Here is a 24,654-nt window from a genome sequence, read left to right as displayed (position 1 = left end):
CGGGATTCAAAATCCTTCCTTATTGTGTACGCTCGTCCGGGCACAGTATCCTAACTGAGGCTTGGAGGAGGGTCATAGGGGGAGGAGCCAGTGCACACCACCTGATCCTAAAGCTTTTACTTTTGTGCCCTGTCTCCTGCGGAGCCGCTATTCCCCATGGTCCTGACGGAGTCCCAGCATCCACTACGGACTACGAGAAATAGAATTATCGGTAAGTAAATTCTTATTTTTAATACCTACCGGTAAATCCTTTTCTCCTAGTCCGTAGAGGATACTGGGCGCCCATCCCAGTGCGGACTGTTAATTGCATTTGTAGTATTACTGGTTGTATTTGTTTACACATGGGTTGTGTATTTGTTTATTCAGCTTGTTGCTGTTGTTAATTCATACGGTTATCTGGTTTCATACTACTCCAGTTGTACGGTATGTTGTGGTGTGGGCTGGTATGTTTCTCGCCCTTTGTTTAAACTAAAATCCTTTCCTCGAAATGTCCGTCTCTCCTGGGCACAGTTCCTATAACTGAGGTCTGGAGGAGGGGCATAGAGGGAGGAGCCAGTTCACACCCAGTTTAAGTCTTTATAGTGTGCCCAAGCTCCTGCGGATCCCGTCTATACCCCAAGGTCCTTTGGGAGTCCCCAGCATCCTCTACGGACTAGGAGAAAAGGATTTACCGGTAGGTATTAAAATCCTATTATTTCATTCATTCAGATCTAGGATGTGTTGTTTAAGTGTTCCCTTTATTTTTTAGAGCAGTGTATATGGCCAATCACTGATTTCTCCACAGCTATGACTGCTACATCACTAATTTTTCTAGACTTCGGTTGCCTCCGGGTTTTCCAGATTCTATCCTTTTTCTTTTCTTCTTTTACCTCATACCTATTCCATTCTCTCTTCTTCCCCCCCCCCCCCCCCCTCACTCTTTCTAGTCGGAATGTCGTTACTAGTTTATAGTGTGTTGGTTAGACCACTGTTCTGGGTTCCACAAATTATAGAAAATGGACATACTGCACTGAAATGTTTAAAAACTATTTTTGCCGTCATTAACATGTTATAGGCTTATTGTTCTCATTATTTGTTGGGTTTTCCTACTCGCTGGGATACGGGAAACCGCACAGTTTGTTTTACTAATGTCATATGTGTCCAATAGGACAGGCATCGGTTAACTCAATGACCGCCATGGCCACTTCTTCCAAGACTAAAACATGCTTAAAGTTCCTTACCTGGAACGTTGAAGATCTAAACACGCCGATTAAACGTAGGAAGATATTGCAACACCTAAAGCGTCTACGACCAGCAATGTTGCAGGAGACTCATTGGAAAACTGGGGACCCTAATGTACTAAGGGATAATTGGATAAATGAATTTAAGTCAGCCTCTTTCACCTCAAAGAAAAGGGGAGTGGCAATTCTATTCAATAAATCTCTTAGATACTCTATATTGGATACTCTTGAAGATAAAGAGGGTAGATATCTATTTATAAAGTTACGGCTGGAGGAGGAGCTTTATACCCTAGTAACCCTCTATGCGCCAAACTCGGAGCACAATGCCTTTTTCACTGATGTTTATGTTCATCTCCAGGATTGGGCCGAGGGCAGATTGATTATGGGTGGGGATTTTAATTCCACACTGAACCCACGTTTAGATAGATCAGATGATTCTAGTAGGAGAAACTACACCATTCCAACTGCACTACAATTCTTGTTGTCCTCTCTAAATTTGCTAGATCCGTGGCGACACCAACACCCGGTCGACCGTGAATATACTTTCTATTCACATCCACATAACACATCCACCAGAATAGATTATTGGTTACTTTCTACTGAACTACTTTCTAGGGTGCGTGATTAGAGGGTGGAAAATATAGCCATCTCTGATCACGCACCTACATGGTTTACCCTCGCATTGGTCTCTCCTAAGACGTCCTCTTTTAATTGGAGATTCCCTTCTCACTTGTACACAGCCCCTGATTTTAAATCGTACTTGGAAACTAATTTCCTAAATTATGTCAATGATAACATTCAACACGTAGACGATATCAATCTTTTCTGGTCTGCCTCTAAGCCGGTGGTGAGGGGTCACATTATTGCATATGTTGCAAACAAGCGTAAAAAACTCAACCAACGGTTTCAGGAATTGAGCCTAGCACTCACCAATTCTTATGCGTCCTTGTTGTCTTCACCGACGGATGAAAGCCGCGGAATATATCTTGAAACAAAACGACTTTATGACACTCTTTGTACAGAAAGAGCCCAATATGCCCTAGATTTTCAGAAGCACAAATATTTTAAATGGGGAAATAAGGCTGGTAAGCTTCTGGCAAATGTAGTTCGTAGCCAACGACCTACCTCAAACATTCTTTCACTTAACACTGCTATTCAATTGTCATCGGACTCGGCTGACATCGCTGATTCCTTCCTATCTTATTATAAGGAGTTGTATACAGCTCCACCGGATGATCCCACTGGAGGCATGGATTTCCTTCGGTTGGCAGGATCTCCCACACTGACAGAGGATGAGCGAGACTCCCTTACGGAGCCGATTACTGAATTAGAACTACTAGCAGTAATAAAACATCTAGCCAATGGTAAGTCCCCAGGCCCTGATGGGTTAAGTGCAGAATATTATAAATGATTACTGCCTCACGTTACACCACATCTTTTAACGTTATTTAACTCTATATTATCTGGCAACGATGCCCCTTCAATCTTTAATCAAGCCTGTATAATAGTATTACCTAAACTAGGGAAAGACCCTACCTTAGTCCAGTCATACCGCCCAATCTCTTTGCTGAATCAAGATTTTAAAATCCTGACTGCACTTATGGCAAATAGACTGCAATTTGTTTTGTCACGATTGCTACATCCGTCCCAAACTGGATTCGTAAAAGGTAGAACATCAGTGCATAACATACGTCAATTAATAGCAGCTCTGACCATATCAGCCCAAACACCAAGTGGAACATCTTTGCTGGTGAGTTGCGATGCTGATAAAGCATTCGACAGAGTGTCTTGGTCCCACTTGCGGAGAGTGTTACATTGGCAACAATTTGGTACCGGCTTCGTTAGATTTTTTCGTACTATATATGCCTCACCCACTGCATTTCTTACGGTGAATGGAATGAACACTGATGCCTTCCAGTTACATAGAGGCACGAGGCAAGGCTGTGCCCTATCCCCGCTCCTCTTCAACCTCGCCTTAGACCCACTAATCAGACATTGCCACCTAACTCCTGCTTGGCAAGGAATTCAAATAGGAACTCATGATCTCAAGATCACGGCTTATGCTGATGATTTATTATTATCCTTCTCGAACCCCCACGAGGCATTCCCTAGTTTATTATCATTACTGTCAACCTTTGAGTCAGTCTCTGGGTTTTTGATTAATAACAATGCCTTACACCCGAAAGCGACCCTAAATTGGTATATCCAGTTCCCCTTAGGTTGGGCAAATCAGAAGAACACATATCTAGGTCTTCAGATTCCTACTAATCCATCTAATTTATATATGAGTAATTTCCCACAAGTTATCACACGCACTTTGGCGGATTTTCAAGCTTGGAAACATTACCTCTCTCTTACTTAGGAAGGTGCCAGTTAATCAAAATGATTACCTTCCCGAGATTATTATATCCTATCCAGATGCTACCTTTAATATTGTCAGAAGTGGATATAAAAATTTTAAACCAGGCCTTTAGTGGGTTTATCTGGGCATACAAAAAACCTAGAATTTCTCTATTTAAATTGAGCCAATCACAAAAATTAGGTGGTGTTAATTTACCTTGCCTTAAGAGCTACATGCTGGCAGCGAACTACCACAACGCTATCGATTGGATACATGAGACGGAGGTCTTCGCTAACACTGGCTTAGAGCAAGCCCTTTGCCCCGAGATTTCACTAGTCAGATTGCTGCACATGCGCCCGTCGACTTTCCCAAACTCAATTAAAGACAACATATTGATAACTTCTGTCTGCAGGGCATGGAGAACAGCACGTTCCAGGATGGGTATTTCTACCCATAACACAATATTTATCCCCTTAGCTTATAACCTAGAATTCAGAGGGACCACTACTCAATCCACGCTGGCCGTCCTATCGGGCAAAGGCACCCGATTATTATACCAACTGTTAAATCACGGCACTTTCCAAATTCGCTCACATGCAAGTCTTTGCGAGGAATTTCCACAAATCAGTATCCCGTTATTCATATATTTTCAAATTCGTAGTTTCATTAATAACTCACTGAATGCACTGACTGATGGGGATAGGGCTAATGATCTAGATAAAATGATACAACTAACACCGAGGAAAAACCACTCCACAGCTTTGTTATATACATTTATTAAGGAGACTATTGATTGGGGAACCACTCAAACGGGATTAGCTAGATGGTCTTCCGACTTCCCATCCATCACTGTCTCAACTATGCTTACTGCATTTAACAGAATGAACAAATCTCTCATTTCAGCATCATATACTGAAATGAATTACCAAATCTTACATCGTTCATACATTACACCGAAATAGCGATTTCAAATGGGCGCGGCATCGGACTCTAAATGCTTTAAATGTGGCGTGATAGATGCAGATATATACCATTGTTTATGGAGCTGCCAGGGAAGTCGTTAAATTCTGGGGTTTAATTCAAGCCTTTATCAAAGAGAGATTGGACATAAATTTAGATATTTCCCCTGAATGGGTTTTTTGGGACATACACCCCTCACATTATACTCCTAAATTCTCACCAGGTCATCGTCTTTTATTGACCAAAATAGCGGCTGCTAGTAAGAAAACTATCCTGTTACAATGGATAGCTATACTCTGATACTCTATCTTTGGCTTTACTTCTGCCACGTTTATCATACTTACTTCATATGGAATGGCTAGAGATGACACTTGACAAAGAAAGAAAGATAGAGAAGTTTTTCGAAATATGGCTCCCATACTGTATGTCCTGATGCTAGCTGACCCTATTAAGGATACCCTTAGACAAGCTATAACTCACACTATGTGGTACAATCTTGAAATACTTGCCTTAGGACACCCACCTTCTTAAAAATAACACGGTCACATGGATAGCTGTTTATATATATTTTACCCCCACTATGTTTTTGTTTCATTTACTATGTTTGTTTTATTAAGATACAGTTCCGGGAGGAAATGGATTGTCTTTGTTTGACATGTTTTCTTTTATATTTTCTGTACCATGTTGATTGTGCAGATATTGAATATTGATATATGTATGTATACATTTTGCAGTTGCCCAATAAAGTATTCTAAAAAAAACCAAAAAACATATTTATAAGCAAAGTGAGTGGCAAAAGTTCCCATATATTTCGAGCATGCTCCTCTGTGACCAATGAAAATGGGGGCTTGATACACATATGGGGGACCAGATACACATACAGTATGACCCCAATAGTGCCAGATACACACATGCCCCCAGTACTGCAGTGCCAAAGGCACATATGCCTCCACAGTGCCAGATACACATATGCCCCCATGGTGCCAGATATGCCCCAACAGTGCCAGGTATACACATGTCCCGTGCACTCACCGCTGCTGTGTGTGAGGGGAGGAGAGTGCAGCGCGTGCCTCTTCTGCCCCTCAGTGCTCCGTCTGGTCTCCACTCCGGCGGTGGTGGCGTGTCCCATATATTTTGAGCATGCTCCTCTGACACGTTTCTGCAGTGATTTTCAGTTTCATTAGAGTACATATCTGTGACTGCCCCAGTGGTGCAAGTAGAAAAAACTTCTTAGTGGTACTGTGCGCGCACTCGTGACAAAAATGTGTGTGGCCTCATGCCACACGGGGCGTGGCCAATGAAAATGGCGTGATACACCTATGTGGGGTCATATACACATATGACCCCAATAGTGCAGTACCAGATACACATATGCATCCAGTACTGCAGTGCCAGATACGCATATGCCCTCACAGTGCCAGATACACATATGCCCCCATGGTGCCAGATATACACATGTCCCGCACGCTCACCGCTGCTGCTGTGTGTAAGGGGAGGAGAGTGCAGCGTGCTCTCCTGCCCCTCAGTCCTCCGTCCGGTCTCCACTCTCCAGCGGTGGCAGTGTGTCTCTCACATGAGGCGCCGGTTAGTTAGCCAATCAGAGCTTCAGGATCAGCAGCTGCGGCTCCTGATTGGCTGTCGGACCGTGAGCTTTGATCGGCTCACGAATCGGCGCCTCATTTGAGAGACACGCCACCGCTGGAGAGTGGAGACCAGACTGAACACTGAGCGGCAGGAGAGGTGCGCACCGCGCTCTCCTTCCCTCACACACAGCAGCAGCTGCAAACATGGCAGTTAGCCGGCGACACTGCGTACCGGTTGGCAATTTCTTACCAGTACGCAGTACTGCCATACTTTCAACACTGGACTGCCCCAGCACATGGCTTAATGTCCCTTTTCGATTACATAGTTTCCTAACATTTTCAGATGCCTGTAAGCACTAATGACCTGGAATTTAAAATAAAAAAATTAAATGTGTATGCACGTTTGTATTTGAGCATGCTTCATTCCACTGTAACAATTGCTTGAATAAGTGTTTACATTCCTGTATGCTGCAAAATAAAAGAGAACATTTACCTTTACCAACATCTGAAATACCAGCTCTTCCTGTCTTCCATCTTTCAACTAATGTGTGCCTTCCTATAGTGTGCTGTGATAAAGATACTTTGGAGATGATTTCAATTTAGGTCCAAATTTTGCCCAGGTATGGAATTTGCAGCTGAGCCAACCATGTTTCAGTGTAAGGCGGGTGCATACAAACACTGCTCTATGGGGGTAATTCAGAGTTGATCGCAGCAGCAAATTTGTTAGCAGTTGGGCAAAACCATGGCCCTCATTCCGACCTGGTCGCATGCAGGCCGTTTTTTGCACTGCTACGATCAGGTAATCGCCCCCTACAGCGTGTTAGGGCTGTGCAGGGGAGCGATTGCTTATGCAGAGAGCTGCACAAACAAAAAGTTTGTGCAGTCTCTGCACAGCTCAAGACGTACTGTACTCAGCCGCTGCAAAGAATCTTCTTGGAGCTGTAAATGCTTTCTTCGTTCTTCTTGTCGCTGCCGTCGCAGGGCAGCGACGCGCCTGCACATTGCGGCCCGCACGGATGCGCTGTTGCGACCCGATCGCACGGCTGCAAAAAACTGCAGCGTGCAATCAGGTCGGAATGACACCCCATGTGCACTGCAGGTGTGGCAGATAAAACATTTGCAGAGAGATTTAGATTTGGGTGGGTTATATTGTTTCTGTGCAGGGTAAATACTGGCTGCTTTATTTTTACACTGCAATTTTAGATTTCAGAAGTCAAACTTTCTAAACCCTGAAACTACTCTTAGGCACGCAGGGCCTGAGTAGAAGAACACTCGGCATATCATGTCATTTGCTCCAAGTACTGTATAGCTGGTGAAGGTACACACTGACGATTATAAGTGTACAGACATGGGTGGTTATTCCGAGTTGATCGCTATCTGCTTTCGTTCGCTGTGCAGCGGTGATGCAAAAAAACGGCACTTCTACGCATGCGGCGCAATGCGCAAGCACAACGTACTATTACAATGGCCGATGTAGTTTCACACAGGGTCTAGCAAAGCTTTTCAGTCGCACTGGTGGCCGCAGAGTGATTGACATGAAGTGGGCATTTCTGGGTGTCAACTGACAGTTTTCAGTAAGTGTTCGAAAAAATGCAGGCGTGGCTGGGCGAACGCAGGGCGTGTTTGTGACGTCAAAACAGGAACTGAACAGTCTAAAGTCATCACAAGCGCTGAGTAGGTATTGAACTACTCTAAAACTGCACAAAAAAACTTTGCCGCCGCTCTGCGATCCTTTCGTTCGCACTTCTGCTAAGCTAAAATACACTCCCAGTGGGAGGCGGCATAGCGTTTGCACGGCTGCTAAAAACAGCTAGTGAGCGAACAACTCGGAATGACCACCATGGTTTGTGCTCCCGCAAAGCTGCGTGCAATTCTGTATGTGGACGAAAATACATAATTTCCTTACATGAAAGTGTGGCTTGGGTGATGTTTTTGGATTATTCTTGCTGTCACTTGCGTTTTGAAAAATTTAGGCAACTACATGGAAAATTTTATTTATTTTGACTGACTCTTCCATTATGTAATCCAGATGATATGAGAGTACATTGACCGATGTACTGTAAAATACATAAAACCTCTATAAAGAGAAAAAAATATATAGAAATTATGTTTTAGTGTAGGTAGGCTAAAAGTAAAATTAGTTTCATAGGCATAATCTATTCTTGTGAAACTTGGTTTGCTTATAAAAGTGTACACTTACCAAATCTTTAAAAATGAATAATGAGTTACCATTCAGTGCTCTCATATAATTACAGATGTGGACACTGAGGAAGCAGTGAGCATAAGCAAACTTCACTCAAGAAATGCTTTGAGGAAGGATTCCTCATTATACAAAGAACTTCGGAAAGTCTGGGAAGAGGGATTGATGGACAAGATAGAGACCTTCGGCGTTAAACTGGTAAATTTGTGTACTTTCCTCAAATCCTTGCTTGCATGTAATTAAAGAAGTGATGTACAGATGTGTCCTTTTACATTTCTGCTCCGTGCGCTACAATTCGCGTTACACAACGCGTGAGTGCCGTGTGACTTGTGATAATGCTGATTAGATTACCTTCACAATAATGGGTAAGAGACACAGTACGCAATTGGCGTATGGGGTACCGTAAGGGTACGCACTTAGCGTAGCATACGCTCGGCCGTGATCGAGACGCACATGCGGCACGCTCGCTCACAGCTTAATGCGTGGTGTCGAGCACGCTATAGGCGAGCGACAACCGTAATGCTACGCTACCAGCGTAGCGGACGCTCGAGACCACGAGGAGATCACGAGCGGCGCAGACGCTTACAAGATGACAATCAGTAAACTTTGAATGTAACACACAGAAAGGATACTCTTATACTGTAAATCTTGTACTGAAACACTGTAGCGATATAACGCTGCTTAACCTGATTAACACTAAAGCTGTTTGAGCGATCGAGACGCTCCTATTACCCTCTGCAATGTAATGAACACATGATACCGTGCTAAGGTTCCAACACCTTTACTAACAAGCTTTTAGTTATATTGAAAAAGGTAAAACAGTTCACAAGTTATACACTACAGACTAACATATAATTCTAACAGAATATCTAGACAGAAATATACAATAACGTTACAATCTTATACTATAACAGAGAGAAAGGGAATGGCCAATACACACAGAGAATAAGTTGGTTTGCAGAGAATTACTTACACACACTGGGAACGATCGCTGCGCAGCCTGGTACCAGCTCCGAGTTAGTCAATATGAAAACCGTTTGTGGAGTGAGAGCGAGCTGCCCAGGCTGGCTGATATTATATACACGGAGTACAGTATACTACAAAGGGACCTATAATCTCATTGTTCATTGGACACAGGAATGTCTCCTCGCATCATAACAAAAGGTCATAGGTTAGTTTGAACAGGTGGGCTGTGACTATATCAAACTGCTCAGGTGGGAGGGAATCTGAAGATTCCCGCCGCATGGGTAATGAATCGCAAATATATGAAATGTCAAGAATCTACTAATGGCCATAACTATACGCAGGAGCGATTAATCTTTACCTAACCAACACCGGATTGTTGCTATTAAAATGTTCTTTAGTTAGGTACCAGACACAGCTGTTCAAACCCTGTCTGACCCTTCGTACCATACAAAGAGGAATTCCTCTGTCCAGCGACCATTTACATTAACCAAACTTACAGTCATTATTAAGAGGAACATTATCTATAAAACATACTATTTGGTTTTATTATTAAACGATTGAGTCGCCCGCTAGACGCACACAAACTCTACCGTAAATGCACATACCACGCGCTCGAGCGCATGGCCGAGGCGCCATCACGCGGCTGCGTATATCCGCACGCACGGGAGAGAATGTGCACGTGCAGCAGGCACGCGCATGAGGTGAATATATGGCAACGTGTAGCATGATATTTTTCTGACTTTGACAGTCCACCCTTTGGCAGTCATCAATAACTGCCACTTCCTAAAACAGTTCAAAAAGAGAAAAATATATGTCATGTATAAATACATTTCTATGATTGGGTAAGGGAGAAGAGAGGAAGGTGGGAAAAAGGTATGACCTAGTGAGATAGTAGAAGCATGTGTGTATGAGTCCATGTTTGAGGGGTCATGTATCATCGTGCCGTACGTGTTTTAAATCAAGCTTCGAGGTATTGCGAAGTATACATTTGAATTCCTTCTTATCCCGTATTACGGGCCTGTGGATGGGCTGTCAAACTTTACCGAGCTCTTTTCGGCTTTTGGTTGTAACAAAATGGGGGAGCACATTTTAGTTGATGATACATGAATGGGGGGATATGTGAGTGCTGATATCTGTGCCTATGTTCCCTATCGACTATGTGTGTCATTACCTGAAGGTTGTAGAAATGAAGATAAGAAGCAATTATGGTAAATGCAGTCATAAACTATGTGAGTTTAATATACATTTGTTGATTGAGGTCTTGTCTTGTGTCTTGTGTCTTGTCTCGATGTACATGTTGACTGTAGTCTCTTTGGGCTTTTGCTATAATGTGAGCAAAGCCGTTTCAATGTCCATAAAATTTTAAATCACTAAAGTTCTGGGCTAGCGTTTTCATTCAAGTCACTAGGGATATTGGGGGCCGGCAACATAGTCCATAAAAAAATCTTTGTATAAATGTGGTCTTCAAATCCTTCTTCCAAGCGAGTCTTTGTACCTTGGAGAAAAACGAAGGAGAAACGGGTGAAAGAAACGGACCGTAGAATCACATTTTCATCACAACATTGTCTCTATCGTTGGGTCATACATCAAATTTGTTGTTGTTAGTACAGTGTCCTCGCTCCTTAGACTCATCACCCTGGTATTACTTTTACGCTTCGCTAAAACCGAACGCATCTAAATATCAGACCGACCAATATGATGACACCCAGAATACACAAGAGAAATTTCCCTACATCCATAATAATACCTTGGGCCCATTCTCCTAAACCAGAGAACCAATTTCGTGGGTTCAACCATGACACCCAACTGGTCAGCTCATTACCCACAGCAGCAAGGGTGAGATTGTGTTTCCTTCGGAACTCCCATTTTAATTGCAAGATGTCATCCATCTTTTGGTCTATGACCTCGGCTGGGTCCTCCTGTTTGTAATGTACGTGCAGCACTTGATTCCATATTGAGTTGCCAAGGTAACACAATACCCGCCTGTCACAGCTGTGAGGTAATTGAGAATCATCCTATGCTGAACCAGTTCTGTTTTGTAGGCTTGTAACTCTTTCCCAGTGTACCTAAATGTGTCGTCATACATTTCTCTAACATCCTAAGTGGATGCTGGGGACTCCGTAAAGACCATGGGGAATAGCGGCTCCGCAGGAGACTGGGCACAAAAGTAAAGCTTTAGAACTACCTGGTGTGCACTGGCTCCTCCCCCTATGACCCTCCTCCAAGCCTGTTAGATTTTTGTGCCCGAACGAGAAGGGTGCACACTAGGTGGCTCTCCTGAGCTGCTTAGTGAAAAGTTTAGTTTTAGGTTTTTTATTTTCAGTGAGACCTGCTGGCAACAGGCTCACTGCATCGAGGGACTAAGGGGAGAAGAAGCGAACTCACCTGCGTGCAGAGTGGATTGGGCTTCTTAGGCTACTGGACATTAGCTCCAGACGGGCGATCACAGGCCCAGCCATGGATGGGTCCCAGAGCCGCGCCGCCGGCCCCCTTACAGAGCCAGAAGACAGAGGTCCGGAAAATCGGCGGCAGAAGATGTCCTGTCTTCAACAAGGTAGCGCACAGCACTGCAGCTGTGCGCCATTGCTCTCAGCACACTTCACACTCCGGTCACTGAGGGTGCAGGGCGCTGGGGGGGGGCGCCCTGAGACGCAATAAAAACACCTTGGATGGCAAAAAATGCATCACATATAGCTCCTGGGCTATATGGATGAATTTAACCCCTGCCAGAATACATAGAAAAACGGGAGATAAGGCCGCCGATAAGGGGGCGGAGCCTATCTCCTCAGCACACTGGCGCCATTTTCCCTCACTGCTCCGTTGGAGGGAAGCTCCCTGGCTCTCCCCTGCAGTCACTACACTACAGAAAGGGTTAAAAAAGAGAGGGGGGGCACTAATTACGCGCAGTATTAAAGATACAGCAGCTATAAGGGGAAAAACACTTATATAAGGTTATCCCTGTATATATATATAGCGCTCTGGTGTGTGCTGGCAAACTCTCCCTCTGTCTCCCCAAAGGGCTAGTGGGGTCCTGTCCTCTATCAGAGCATTCCCTGTGTGTGTGCTGTATGTCGGTACGTTTGTGTCGACATGTATGAGGAGAAAAATGATGTGGAGACAGAGCAGATTGCCTGTAATAGTGATGTCACCCCCTAGGGGGTCGACACCTGAGTGGATGAACTGTTGGAAGGAATTACGTAACAGTGTCAGCTCTGTATAAAAGACAGTGGTTGACATGAGACAGCCGGCTACTCAGCTTGTGCCTGTCCAGACGTCTCATAGGCCGTCAGGGGCTCTAAAGCGCCCGTTACCTCAGATGGCAGATATAGACGCCGACACGGATACTGACTCCAGTGTCGACGGTGAAGAGACAAATGTGACTTCCAGTAGGGCCACACGTTACATGATTGAGGCAATGAAAAATGTTTTACACATTTCTGATAATACGAGTACCACCAAAAAGGGGTATTATGTTCGGTGAGGAAAAACTACCTGTAGTTTTCCTGAATCTGAGAAATTAAATGAGGTGTGTGATGATGCGTGGTTTTCCCCCGATAACAACTGATAATTTCAAAAATGTTATTGGCATTATATCCTTTCCCGCCAGAGGTTAGGGTGCGTTGGGAAACACCCCCTAGGGTGGATAAAGCGCTCACACGCTTGTAAGAACAAGGGCTCTACCCTCTCCTGAGATGGCCGCCCTTAAGGATCCTGCTGATAGAAAGCAGGAGGGCATCCTAAAAGGTATTTACACACATACTGGTTTATACTGCGACCAGCAATCGCCTCAGCCTGGATGTGCAGTGCTGGGTTGGCGTGGTCGGATTCCCTGACTGAAAATATTGATACCCTAGATAGGGACAGTATATTATTGCCTATAGAGCATTTAAAAGATGCATTTCTATATATGCGTGATGCACAGCGGAATATTTGCCGACTGGCATCAAGTCTAAGTGCGTTGTCCATTTCTACCAGTAGAGGGTTATGGACACGACAGTGGTCAGGTGATGCGGATTCCAAACGGCATTTGGAAGTATTGACTTAGTAAGGGGAGGAGTTATTTGGGGTCGGTCTTTCAGACCTGGTGGCCACGGCAACAGCTGGGAAATCCACGTTTGTACCCCAGGTCGCCTCTCAACATGAGAAGACGCCGTATTATCAGGCGCAGTCTTTTCGTGGGCAAGCGGGCAAAAGGTTCCTCATTTCTGCCCCGTGACAGAGGGAGAGGAAAAAGGCTGCAGAAATCAGCCAGTTCCCAGGAACAGAAACCCTCTCCCGCCTCTGCCAAGCCCTCAGTATGACGCTGGGGCTTTACAAGCAGAATCAGGCACGGTGGGGGCCCGTCTCAATGAATTTCAGCGCGCAGCGGGCTCACTCGCAAGTAGACCCCTGGATCCTTCAGGTGATGTCTCAGGGGTACAAATTGGAATTCGAGACGTCTCCCCCTCGCCGTTTCCTAAAGTCGGCTTTACCGATGTCTCCTTCTGACAGGGAGAAAGTTTTGGAAGCCATTCACAAGCTGTATTCCCAGCAGGTGATAATCAAGGTACCCCTCCTGCAACAGGGAACGGGGTATTATTCCACACTGTTGTGGTACCGAAGCCGGACGGCTCGGTGAGACCGATTCTAAATCTAAAATCTTTGAACACTTACATACAGAGGTTCAAATTCAAGATTGAGTCACTCAGAGCAGTGATTGTGAACCTGGAAGAAGAGGACTACATGATGTCTCGGGACATCAAGGATGCTTACCTTCATGTCCCAATTTACCCTTCTCACCAAGGGTACCTCAGGTTTATGGTACAGAGTGTCACTATCAGTTTCAGACGCTGCCGTATGGATGGTCCACGGCACCCCGGGTCTTTACCAAGGTAATGGCCGAAATGATGATACTCCTTCGAAGGAAGGGAATTTTAGTTATCCCTTACTTGGACGATTCCCTGATAAGGGTAAGATCCAGGGAACAATTGGAGGTCGGTGTAGCACTATCTCAGGTAGTGTTGCGGCAGCACGATTGGATTCTCAATATTCCAAAATCGCAGCTGATTCCGACGACTCGTCTTCTGTTCTTAGGGATGATCCTGGGCACAGTTCAGAAAAAGGTGTTTCTCCCGGAGGAGAAAGTCAGGGAGTTATCCGAGCTAGTCGGGAACCTCCTATAACCGAGCCAAGTCTCAGTACATCAATGAGATGGTTCTGGGAAAAATGGTGGCTTCCTATGAAGCAATCCCATGCGGCAGATTCCACGCAAGAACTTTCCAGTGGGACCTGCTGGACAAATGGTCTGGGTCGCATCTTCAGATGCATCAGCGGATAACCCTGTCACCAAGCACAAGGGTGTCTCTCCTGTGGTGGTTGCAGAGTGCTCATCTTCTAGAGGGCCGCACATTCAGGACTGGGTCCTGGTGACCACGGATGCCAGCCTGCGAGGCTGGGGAGCAGTCACACAGGGAAGGAATTTCCAGAGCTTATGGTCAAGCCTGGAGACATCACTTCACATAAATATCCTGAAGCTAAGGGCCATTTACAATGCTCTAAGCTCAGCAAGACCTCTGCTTCAAGGTCACCCGGAGTTGATCCATTCGGACAACATCACGGCAGTCACCCACGTAAACAGACAGGGTGACACAAGAAGCAGAAGGGCAATGGCAGAAGCTGCAAGGATTCTTCGCTGGGCGGAAAATCATGTGATAGCACTGTCAGCAGTATTCATTCTGGGAGTGGACAACTGGGAAGCAGACTTCCTCAGCAGACACGATCTCCACCCGGGAGAGTGGGGACTTCACCCAGAAGTCTTCCACATGTTTATAAAACTCGACAAGTATTGCGCCAGGTCAAGGGACCCTCAGGCAATAGCTGTAGACGCTCTGGTAACACAGTGGGTGTACCAGTCAGTGTATGTGTTCCCTCCTCTGCCTCTCATAACCAAGGTACTGAGAATTATAAGATGGAGAGGAGTAAGCACTATATTCGTGGCTCCGGATTGGCCAAGAAGGACTTGGTAACCGGAACTTCAAGAGATGCTCACGGAGGATCCGTGGCCTCTACCTCTAAGAAGGGACCTGCTCCAGCAAGGACCCTGTCTGTTCCAAGACTTACCGCGGCTGCGTTTAACGGCAGGGCGGTTGAACGCCGGATCCTGAAGGAAAAAGGCATTCCGGATGAAGTCATCCCTATCCTGATCAAAGCCAGGAAAGATATAACCGCAAAACATTATCACCGCATTTGGCGAAAATATGTTGCGTGGTGCGAGGCCAGTAAGGCCCCGACGGAGGAATTTTCAACTAGGTCAATTCCTACATTTCCTGCAAACAGGAGTGTCTATGGGCCTGAAATGGGGGTCCATTAAGGTTCAAATTTCGGCCCTGTCAATTTTCTTCCAAAAAGAACTAGCTTCAGTCCCTGAAGTTCAGACGTTTGTGAAAGGGGTACTGTATATACAGCCTCCTTTTGTGCCTCCAGTGGCACCTTGGGATCTAAATGTAGTTTTTGGGTTCCAAAAGTCACATTGGTTTGAACCACTTAAATATGTGGAGTTAAAATATCTCACATGGAAAGTGGTCATGCTGTTGGCCCTGGCCTGGGCCAGGTGCGTGTCAGAATTGGCGGCTTTATCCTGTAAAAGCCCTCATCTGATTTTCCATTCGGATAGGGCGGAATTGAGGACTTGTCCTCAGTTTCTCCCTAAGGTGGTTTTCAGCGTTTCACCTGAATCAACCTATTGTGGTGCCTGCGGCTACTAGGGACTTGGAGGACTCCAAGTTGCTAGACGTTGTCAGAGCCCTGGAAATATAGGTTTCCAGGACGGCTGGAGTCAGAAAATCTGACTCGTTGTTTATTCTGTATGCACCCAACAAGCTGGGTGCTCCTGCTTCTAAGCAGACTATTGCTCGTTGGATTTGTAGTACAATTCAGCTTGCACATTCTGTGACAGGCCTGCCACAGCCAAAATCTGTAAAAGCCCATTCCACAAGGAAGGTGGGCTCATCTTGGGCGGCTGCCCGAAGGGTCTCGGCTTTACAACTTTGCCGAGCAGCTACTTGGTCAGGAGCAAATACGTTTGTAAAATTCTACAAATTTGATACCCTGGCTGAGGAGGACCTGGAGTTCTCTCATTTGGTGCTGCAGAGTCATCCGCACTCTCCCGCCCGTTTGGGAGCTTTGGTATAATCCCCATGGTCCTTACGGAGTCCCCAGCATCCACTTAGGACGTTAGAGAAAATAAGAATTTACTTACCGATAATTCTATTTCTCGTAGTCCGTAGTGGATGCTGGGCGCCCGTCCCAAGTGCGGATTGTCTGCAATACTGGTACATAGTTATTGTTACCAAAAAATCGGGTTATTGCTGTAGTGAGCCATCTTTTCTAGAGGCTCCTCTGTTATCATGCTGTTAACTGGGTTTAGATCACAAGTTATATGGTGTGATTGGTGTGGCTGGTATGAGTCTTACCCGGGATTCAAAATCCTTCCTTATTGTATACGCTCGTCCGGGCACAGTATCCTAACTGAGGCTTGGAGGAGGGTCATAGGGGGAGGAGCCAGTGCACACCAGGTAGTTCTAAAGCTTTACTTTTGTGCCCAGTCTCCTGCGGAGCCGCTATTCCCCGTGGTCCTTACGGAGTCCCCAGCATCCACTACGGACTACGAGAAATAGAATTATCGGTAAGTAAATTCTTATTTTCGGTGATATTGTCTAATAAATTTGCAAGCGCAGATATATATTTGAAATGTATCACTCCTCTGGCGGTACGAGTGATATCTAACGCGAGTAGGAATTGAATCCCGGTGGATTCATGGATCAGGTCAGAGGCCGAATGCTCTGTTTTCTCTATCAGGTGCCGCTTAACGATGTGCTCGTAATGAGTGTGAGTATAAAGAGTTTGGGCACTGCGGTGAATATCTTTCATTTTAGTGTGGGATACAGTCATTACCTCAGGCAGTACTTTTCCAATATAACATAACCCTTCTGAGTTTGGGGCAAGCCACTTATACGCCTTCCTCCCGCATATGAAATATGCATCATCGGGGAGAACATATGGGACGGAGTGTGACATAACCATATTACAAATTTTCCATGTGAACTCTCCTAACCCTAATTCTCCCATCTGTTTAGTACACGTATCAGTTTGTACGATCTGTGCACAGTATCCTGATGATACTTCTCCAACTCGCATGATCCTACTTCCTAAGGTGTACCTATACCGAAAGAATTTCCTATGGTCGGCTATCTGGCGTATAAGTTCTGTGTCTATGGGCAATCTGTCGGCTCTATGTGAGAATGTCATGGTTTGATTACTCCATGACACTTCCCAATTTCCCGGCTTTCGGGGATTGGAAATGTTAAAGCACACTAAGGACCTATCCACATGATATTGGTGGAGCTTCAAACTAGGAGGACTAGAGATATTAAACCTCTTGTCCACCGGCCTCCCACCACTTAGCTCAAGTACCTCTCCTACAGTTAAAGGGAATGGTACTAATCCTGATTTACTATGGCCTTGAGGTACTTGAGAGCATAACCAACAGTCTGTCTGGTTTAACACTTTACCCACTAAGGAGTGATAGTCACTCAATGGATGCCGGTCCATGTGGACATTAAAACTGGACTGACATTTCTTTATGCACGCATCCTCAACTATATTGTCACAATGCCTACAGATGCAGTTCTCTTCAGCTAACAATCCTTCACAATTCCTTCTATTGTCAATGCTACCAGATCGTTTTCTGATACTCGCCTTTACTCGGAGATTATGTTGTTCTTGGAAATCTACACCTGCATCCTGGTCATCAGAACCCATTCCCGATCCTTTCTCGACCTCCATGGTACTCTCACCGAAACAGACTGCTCTGGTCAACATCATGGTCAACAGGAAAATCCGGATCACAGTCTCTTGGGGCAAGTCCATCTTAGAGGAGTAAAAGGAGAAAACTAAGAAGGGGGAAAGGAAATAGGAGGGAGGTGGGAGCTGGAGAAAATTACAAATGGGAAAAAGAAATCTGGCTCGACAAGCTTCCGGTCTTGTTATTCTCAGCGCTCAGGTGTCGTCTCAATCCTCCCTGAACAGACACTCTAGTGATACAACCTCTACCGTCTGTTCTTTATCACGGGACCTTTCTGGGTCAGTGACCTTTTTACAATGAGACGAATGGACCCAAGTCTCTCTCTCGGCAACCTTCAAAGCAGTTGTGCTGGTCAATAAGACTTGATATGGTCCTTCCTATCTGTCAATAAGGCAACCTGAGCGTAGAAAATTCCGTATCATTACATAATCCCCAGGTTCAATGTCATGACAATTACTGTCTGGCAAATCAGGAATCACCAACTTTAGATTATCATTCTGATTCCTCAATTGCTTACTCATCTTAACCAAGTACTTTACGGTTACTTCATTGTTACATTTCAAATCATCCTGGGGGTTAATCATAACATGGGGTTGTCGACCAAACAGAATTTCAAAAGGAGACAGATTAAGAGGGGACCTGGGGGTGGTTCTGATGCTGTATAGTACAATTGGCAAAGCTTCAGGCCATAACAGTCCTGTTTCAGTCATTACCTTGCTCAATTTATTTTTAATAGTGCTGTTTACTCTTTCCACCTTCGTGCTCGCCTGGGGGCGGTACGGAGTATGTAGCTTACTATTAATTCCCATCAACTTACACATTGTTTGAAAGACTTCACCTGTGAAATGGGTACCCCTATCACTTTCAATTATTCTAGGGATACCGTACCTACACACAAATTCCTGCACAATTTTCTTTGCAGTAAATACAGCGGTATTTGTGGCCGCTGGAAATGCTTCAACCCAATTTGAAAACACATCTATACAGACCAAAACATACTTTAAATTTCTACAAGGTGGCAATTGTATGAAATCAATCTGTATTACCTGAAAAGGACCATCTGTCGGAGGGATATGGGATGGCTCTGTCGGTATTGCCTTTCCGATATTCTTCCTCAAGCAGGTGAGACATGTCATCGCTCTTTTACCCGCGTGGGAAGAAAATCCTGGGGCGCACCAATAAGCTCTTACTAGCTTACACATCCCTTCTTTGCCTAAATGAGTCAGCCCGTGTGCTGCTTCCGCTAGACTTGGAAGGTATGCTCTGGGTGCCACTGGTTTACCATGTCCATCTGTCCAGAGTCCTGAGGACTCCTGGCCATATCCTTTTGACCTCCAGACTGCCTTTTCCTGTGGGGAACACAAATTTAGCATTTCACATAATTTCTGTGTGTTTACAGTATTAAATACCATCAGTCGTGTACTATCTGTTTGTATGGGGTTACCAGCTGCTGATTTAGCAGCTTCGTCTGCTCGGCTGTAACCAAGTGATACCGGGTCTTGGCTATATGTGTGAGCTTTACACTTGATAACAGCAACTCTGTCGGGTTCCTGTATCGCTGTTAGAAGTCTTTTGATGTGGGCTGCATGCGCTACGGGTGTGCCAGCTGCCGTCATGACATTTCTGAGGCGCCATAGGGCTCCGAAATCATGGACTACTCCGAATGCGTACCTAGAATCTGTGTAGATATTGGCTGACTTGCACTTAGCCAATTCACATGCTCTGGTTAGGGCAACCAGTTCAGCAACTTGTGCTGAGTGAGGTGGGCCTAGCGGTTCTGCTTCTATGGTACCTTGGTCATCTACGACTGCGTATCCAGTACACAAGTCTCCCGAGTCCGTCTGTCTGTGACAACTACCGTCAGTGTAGAAAGTAAAATCTACATCTTCCAGTGGGTTGTCACTGATGTCAGGCCTTGCCGTGAAATTTTGGGTCAAATATTCCATACAATCATGCGTGTCATCCCCTGTATTAAATCCTCCTTCACCATCACTCTCATCCTCCACCCTTTGTGCCTGTCCAGGCACACCTGGGAGATACGTTGCAGGATTTAATGCGCTGCATCTCCTTATGGTGATGTTTACGGGGGCCATCAATGCCAATTCCCATCTTGTAAACCGCGCTGATGAGACGTGTCTGGTTTGGGCAGAATTCAGTAAGGCTGACACTGCATGTGGTGTATGAATTGTGAGGTTGTTTCCTAGCACTACATCTTCGCTTTTTGTGACTAGCAATGCTATTGCTGCAACACTTCGCAAGCATGTGGGGAGGGATCGCGCTACCGTATCTAGCTGAGCGCTGTAGTAAGCTACCGGCCTGCTGGCATCACCATGCTTCTGGGTTAAGACACCTGCTGCGCACCCAGCACTCTCTGTTCCGTACAGCTCAAAGGGTTTCCCATAGTCTGGCATACCTAATGCTGGTGCCTGCGTTAGGCACTGTTTAAGTCTCTCAAATGCCATCTCAGATTCGTCTGTGTGCGAAATCCGATCAGGTTTGCTTGATGAGACCATTTCCTGCAAAGGTAAGGCCAGTATGGAAAAACCTGGGATCCAGTTACGGCAATACCCACACATTCCTAAGAACGTTCTAATCTGTTGCTGGGTTTGTGGCAGGGTCATGTCACGAATTGCTTGAATTCTATCAGCGGTAAGGTGTCTCAGTCCTTGTGTTAGACAGTGTCCCAAATACTTCACACGGGTCTGGCATAATTGTAACTTGTCTTTGGAAACCTTGTGTCCTGTGTCTGAAAGATGAAACAGGAGCTGTTTCGTATCTCTCAGGGACGCTTCCAGTGAATCTGAACACAGTAGTAAATCGTCCACGTACTGGATCAATACTGATCCACTCTCTGGTTGGAAAGACTGTAAACAATCATGCAGAGCTTGTGAGAAAATACTTGGACTGTCTATGAAACCTTGTGGTAAGCGAGTCCATGTATATTGAACTCCTCTGTATGTGAATGCAAATAAGTATTGACTGTCAGGGTGCAGAGGTACCGAGAAGAAAGCGGAGCAGAGGTCAATCACAGTGAAAAATTTGGCAGTGGGAGGGATTTGCATAAGAATGACAGCTGGATTTGGCACTACGGGGAATTGACTCTCAACTATTTTGTTGATCCCTTAGATCCTGCACTAATCTGTAACCCCTCCCCCCACTCTTTTTAACAGGGAAGATGGGACTATTTGCAGTGCTGGACGTCCTTACCAGAATGCCCTGTTGTAGCAAGCGCTCTATTACAGGGAAAACTCCTAACTCCACCTCTGGCTTCAGAGGATATTGTGGGATTTTTGGAGCTATCCTACCATCTTTTACTTGCACAACTACTGGGGCTACGTTTGCCATCAATCCAGTGTCTTGTCCATCCTTGGTCCAAAGTGATTCCGGTATCTGGGAAATCATTTCCTCTACCTTGGACGGACACCTATTTACAACCACAGTGTGTGACATTAATCATGTTGGGGAGTCTAGCATATCCTGCACTTCCTGAGCGTGGTTTTCGGGTATATCCAAGAACACACCTTCAGGAGTACAGTATATGACGCATCCCATTTTGCACAGTAAATCTCTCCCTAAGAGATTAGTCGGAGCCGATGCAGCCAGCAGGAAAGAATGCTTGGTATGCAAAGGCCCTATCGTAATCTCTGCAGGTTTGCTTAAAGGGTAGTGCTGTACTACTCCTGTTACTCCCATGGCTGGAATTGTTTTATCAGTGGTTCTCATGCCCACGGTCGAATTTATCACTGACTTGGCCGCCCCCGTATCTACAAGGAAATTTAGAGATTTACCAGCTACATCAATTGTGACCTTGGGTTCACTTCCAAGGTTCGCAGATTACAGGTGTGGCCTCGCCCCTATGGTGCGTGGTGGCCTCCCTGCATTGCGCTGGCAGCTATTACCTGTGAAGAGGGTAAATGGGATCTATCAGTGACTTGCCAGTCTCTTTTTGGGGGATACCTTTTTGTTTCCCCTGCGTGTGGCTCATAACTCCGTCTCTGCGGTCCTTGATCCCAATTTCGTGTGTCATGTCGTTGTCTAGGGGGTTGATATGATTTTTGTGCATTCTTTGATCTACAGTCTCGTGCATAGTGTCCCTCTTTATGACAGTAATAACAAGTTACCACATTTGACTTACCCACAGGGGTCGGAGATTTATACAGAGGTTGCCTGGTAGTCAGGGCCTGTATACTTACGGCCATTAACTTATCACTCTGCGACACCCTGTGTCTGGTGATATTCCGATCATGATCAACAGCGGCCTCTCTCAAAGTAGCCACCGACAGACCTCGCCAACATGGTTGGGTGGTCTGTACCCTTGTCCTCAATACTTCCTTTAAACCATCCATTAACACAGATACTGCTACTTCTCTATGATTCACATTTGTCTTAATGTCTTCTATGCCTGTATACTTAGCCATATCCTGTAGTGCCCGATGAAAATAATCAGCTGCTGTTTCTCCCTCTTTCTGTTTGATGGAGAAAATTTTGTTCCATCTGACAACAGCTGGAAAATACTCTTTTAACTGTAAATTCATTCTCTTTACATTATCTTGGTTGTACACATCCGAAAGGGGTACATCCTCATCTAATTTACAGTCAGCTAAAAATTTCGCTGAGTCGACATTGGAGGGTAAACATGCCCTCAGCAATATCTGCCAGTCTTTGTTATTGGGCTCCACAGTATTTCCTAGCTCTCTAATGTATTCCTGGCTTGCAACTAGATCTTTCCTAGGATCAGGGAATTCAGACACCATTGTTCTTAATTCCATTCGGGTAAAGGGGCAGTGCATGGCAATGTGTCTGAGAGGAGTGACTCCTGAAGTGTCAGTTTTCCCATTTGGCACTGCAATTACCCTAACGGGATTAAGTCCAATAACATCATTCTGAGTAGATTCTACAGCATGTGGTGAAATGGTTTCAGTATATTGTATGGTGCCGTACTTACCAGCTGATACGATCTCACCTGTCCCTCCACTAGGGGCCTTTGATACTAATCTTACGGGTTGGGCCGTGCCCACTGTTGTTTCTGCTATGGTGGCTGCTAGAGAGAGTGCCGATATTGTTGTTGGTTCATCCTCTTGGTCACAATCCTGGGGAAAGTTTAAAACAGGGTACAGCTTGCACGGGTTAACATTTGCATCAACAATCTTGGTTACATTAGGCTTAACATTTATACAATTACTAAGTGCATGTTTATCATTCACCAGTGTGCCATTCTCTGCAACCACCCTCTCTCCCGTTATGTATGGTGGTGGTGGCGCGGTGGCTATCAGTTTTCCTATAGGGTTAGATCCACCCGCTTGAGCCAATCCTCTTTGTATTTCACCTTCCTGTTGCCATAACTGTAAATAATCATAATGTTTGATCCGTCTCTTTGCAGATTTAATGAGACATATCCTTCTCCTTAGATTCTGTAACACCTCGGGACTAAAACTGCCTACCCGTGGGAACTTTTCCCCATCGTGCACAGTCATTCTTTCCCATTCATCCCACAAAACTTCTGTGTGTGAACCGTATTTCTCACACATTACATACCTTGCCGACCCGATTGGTCGGTTTACTGAATCAACCCGAACCGAGGTTGATCGCCCCCTACCTGAACAACTGGCCCCCATCTTTGCAGGTGTTGCTTTCACTACCTCTGACCCCCTACCTGAACAACTGGCCCCCATCTTTGCAGGTGTTGCTTTCACTACCTCTGACCTTCAAATCAGGGTCTTCAGCGAACCCTTACAAAAACCAAGATGTCCGGGGTAGGCCGGCGGTGGCAGTTTACCGAGTACTCCACTCACTCACCCACGTCGACCAATACGCCCACACACTGCACTAGCGCTGGCGTACTCGACCTAGGGCCCCTGCGACCTGAACCTCTATTTACTGGAACATGTGGGTGTGATCCGAAGAGCACTTAACCCTTTCCAGTAACTATTGGTTGTTGGATAGTTCCCAAGTGACTAGCGAACTTCCCTTAAAATAAAAAAAATTACACAAATCACGTTAGAATGTACAAGTAGCGTTTATGACCCCTCTAGCGTACGCAAATGGTACTGGGTCAAGTTACTAACTAATGCACACAATTACGTGCGGTACAATCGTTCTGCACATAAGCAACTAATCTTATGTGCGGAGCGACCAGTGGAATCGAAAATTGTGGCTGCGAATTCCTTCAGCCTGAGCTTAATGGCCTAGATGGGTACCGCACCAACCCTTCCTGGTGTTGTGCTCCTTTACTCTTTATCTATAGCGGACTTCTTAGTCTACTGTACCTGGACCTCCTGGTCTGTCTGGACCTCCTGGTCTGTGCTACAGTAGACCTCCTGGTCTGCTATACTCTAATGCTCTTTTCTCTGACGTCCTAAGTGGATGCTGGGGACTCCGTCAGGACCATGGGGAATAGCGGCTCCGCAGGAGACAGGGCACAAAAATAAAGCTTTAGGATCAGGTGGTGTGCACTGGCTCCTCCCCCTATGACCCTCCTCCAAGCCTCAGTTAGGTTTTTGTGCCCGTCCGAGCAGGGTGCAATCTAGGTGGCTCTCTTAAGG

General features: G+C 45.5%; 1 protein-coding gene across 5 annotated transcripts in view; it reads left to right on the top strand.

Annotated features, from left to right (window-relative positions):
- Window positions 1-24,654, top strand: part of DZIP1 (DAZ interacting zinc finger protein 1) — a 191,380-nt gene that overhangs the window by 112,113 nt on the left and 54,613 nt on the right. For all 5 annotated transcript variants that reach the window (XM_063953023.1, XM_063953026.1, XM_063953025.1 and 2 more), the window contains one exon: window positions 8,360-8,502. In XM_063953023.1, coding sequence (XP_063809093.1) covers window positions 8,360-8,502 — 143 coding nt within the window. The remainder of the gene's footprint in view (window positions 1-8,359; window positions 8,503-24,654) is intronic.

This window comes from Pseudophryne corroboree, chromosome 2 (genome assembly GCF_028390025.1).
Source record: "Pseudophryne corroboree isolate aPseCor3 chromosome 2, aPseCor3.hap2, whole genome shotgun sequence".
NCBI classification, from domain to species: Eukaryota; Metazoa; Chordata; class Amphibia; order Anura; family Myobatrachidae; genus Pseudophryne; species Pseudophryne corroboree.
This window is presented reverse-complemented; position numbering and strand designations above follow the sequence as displayed.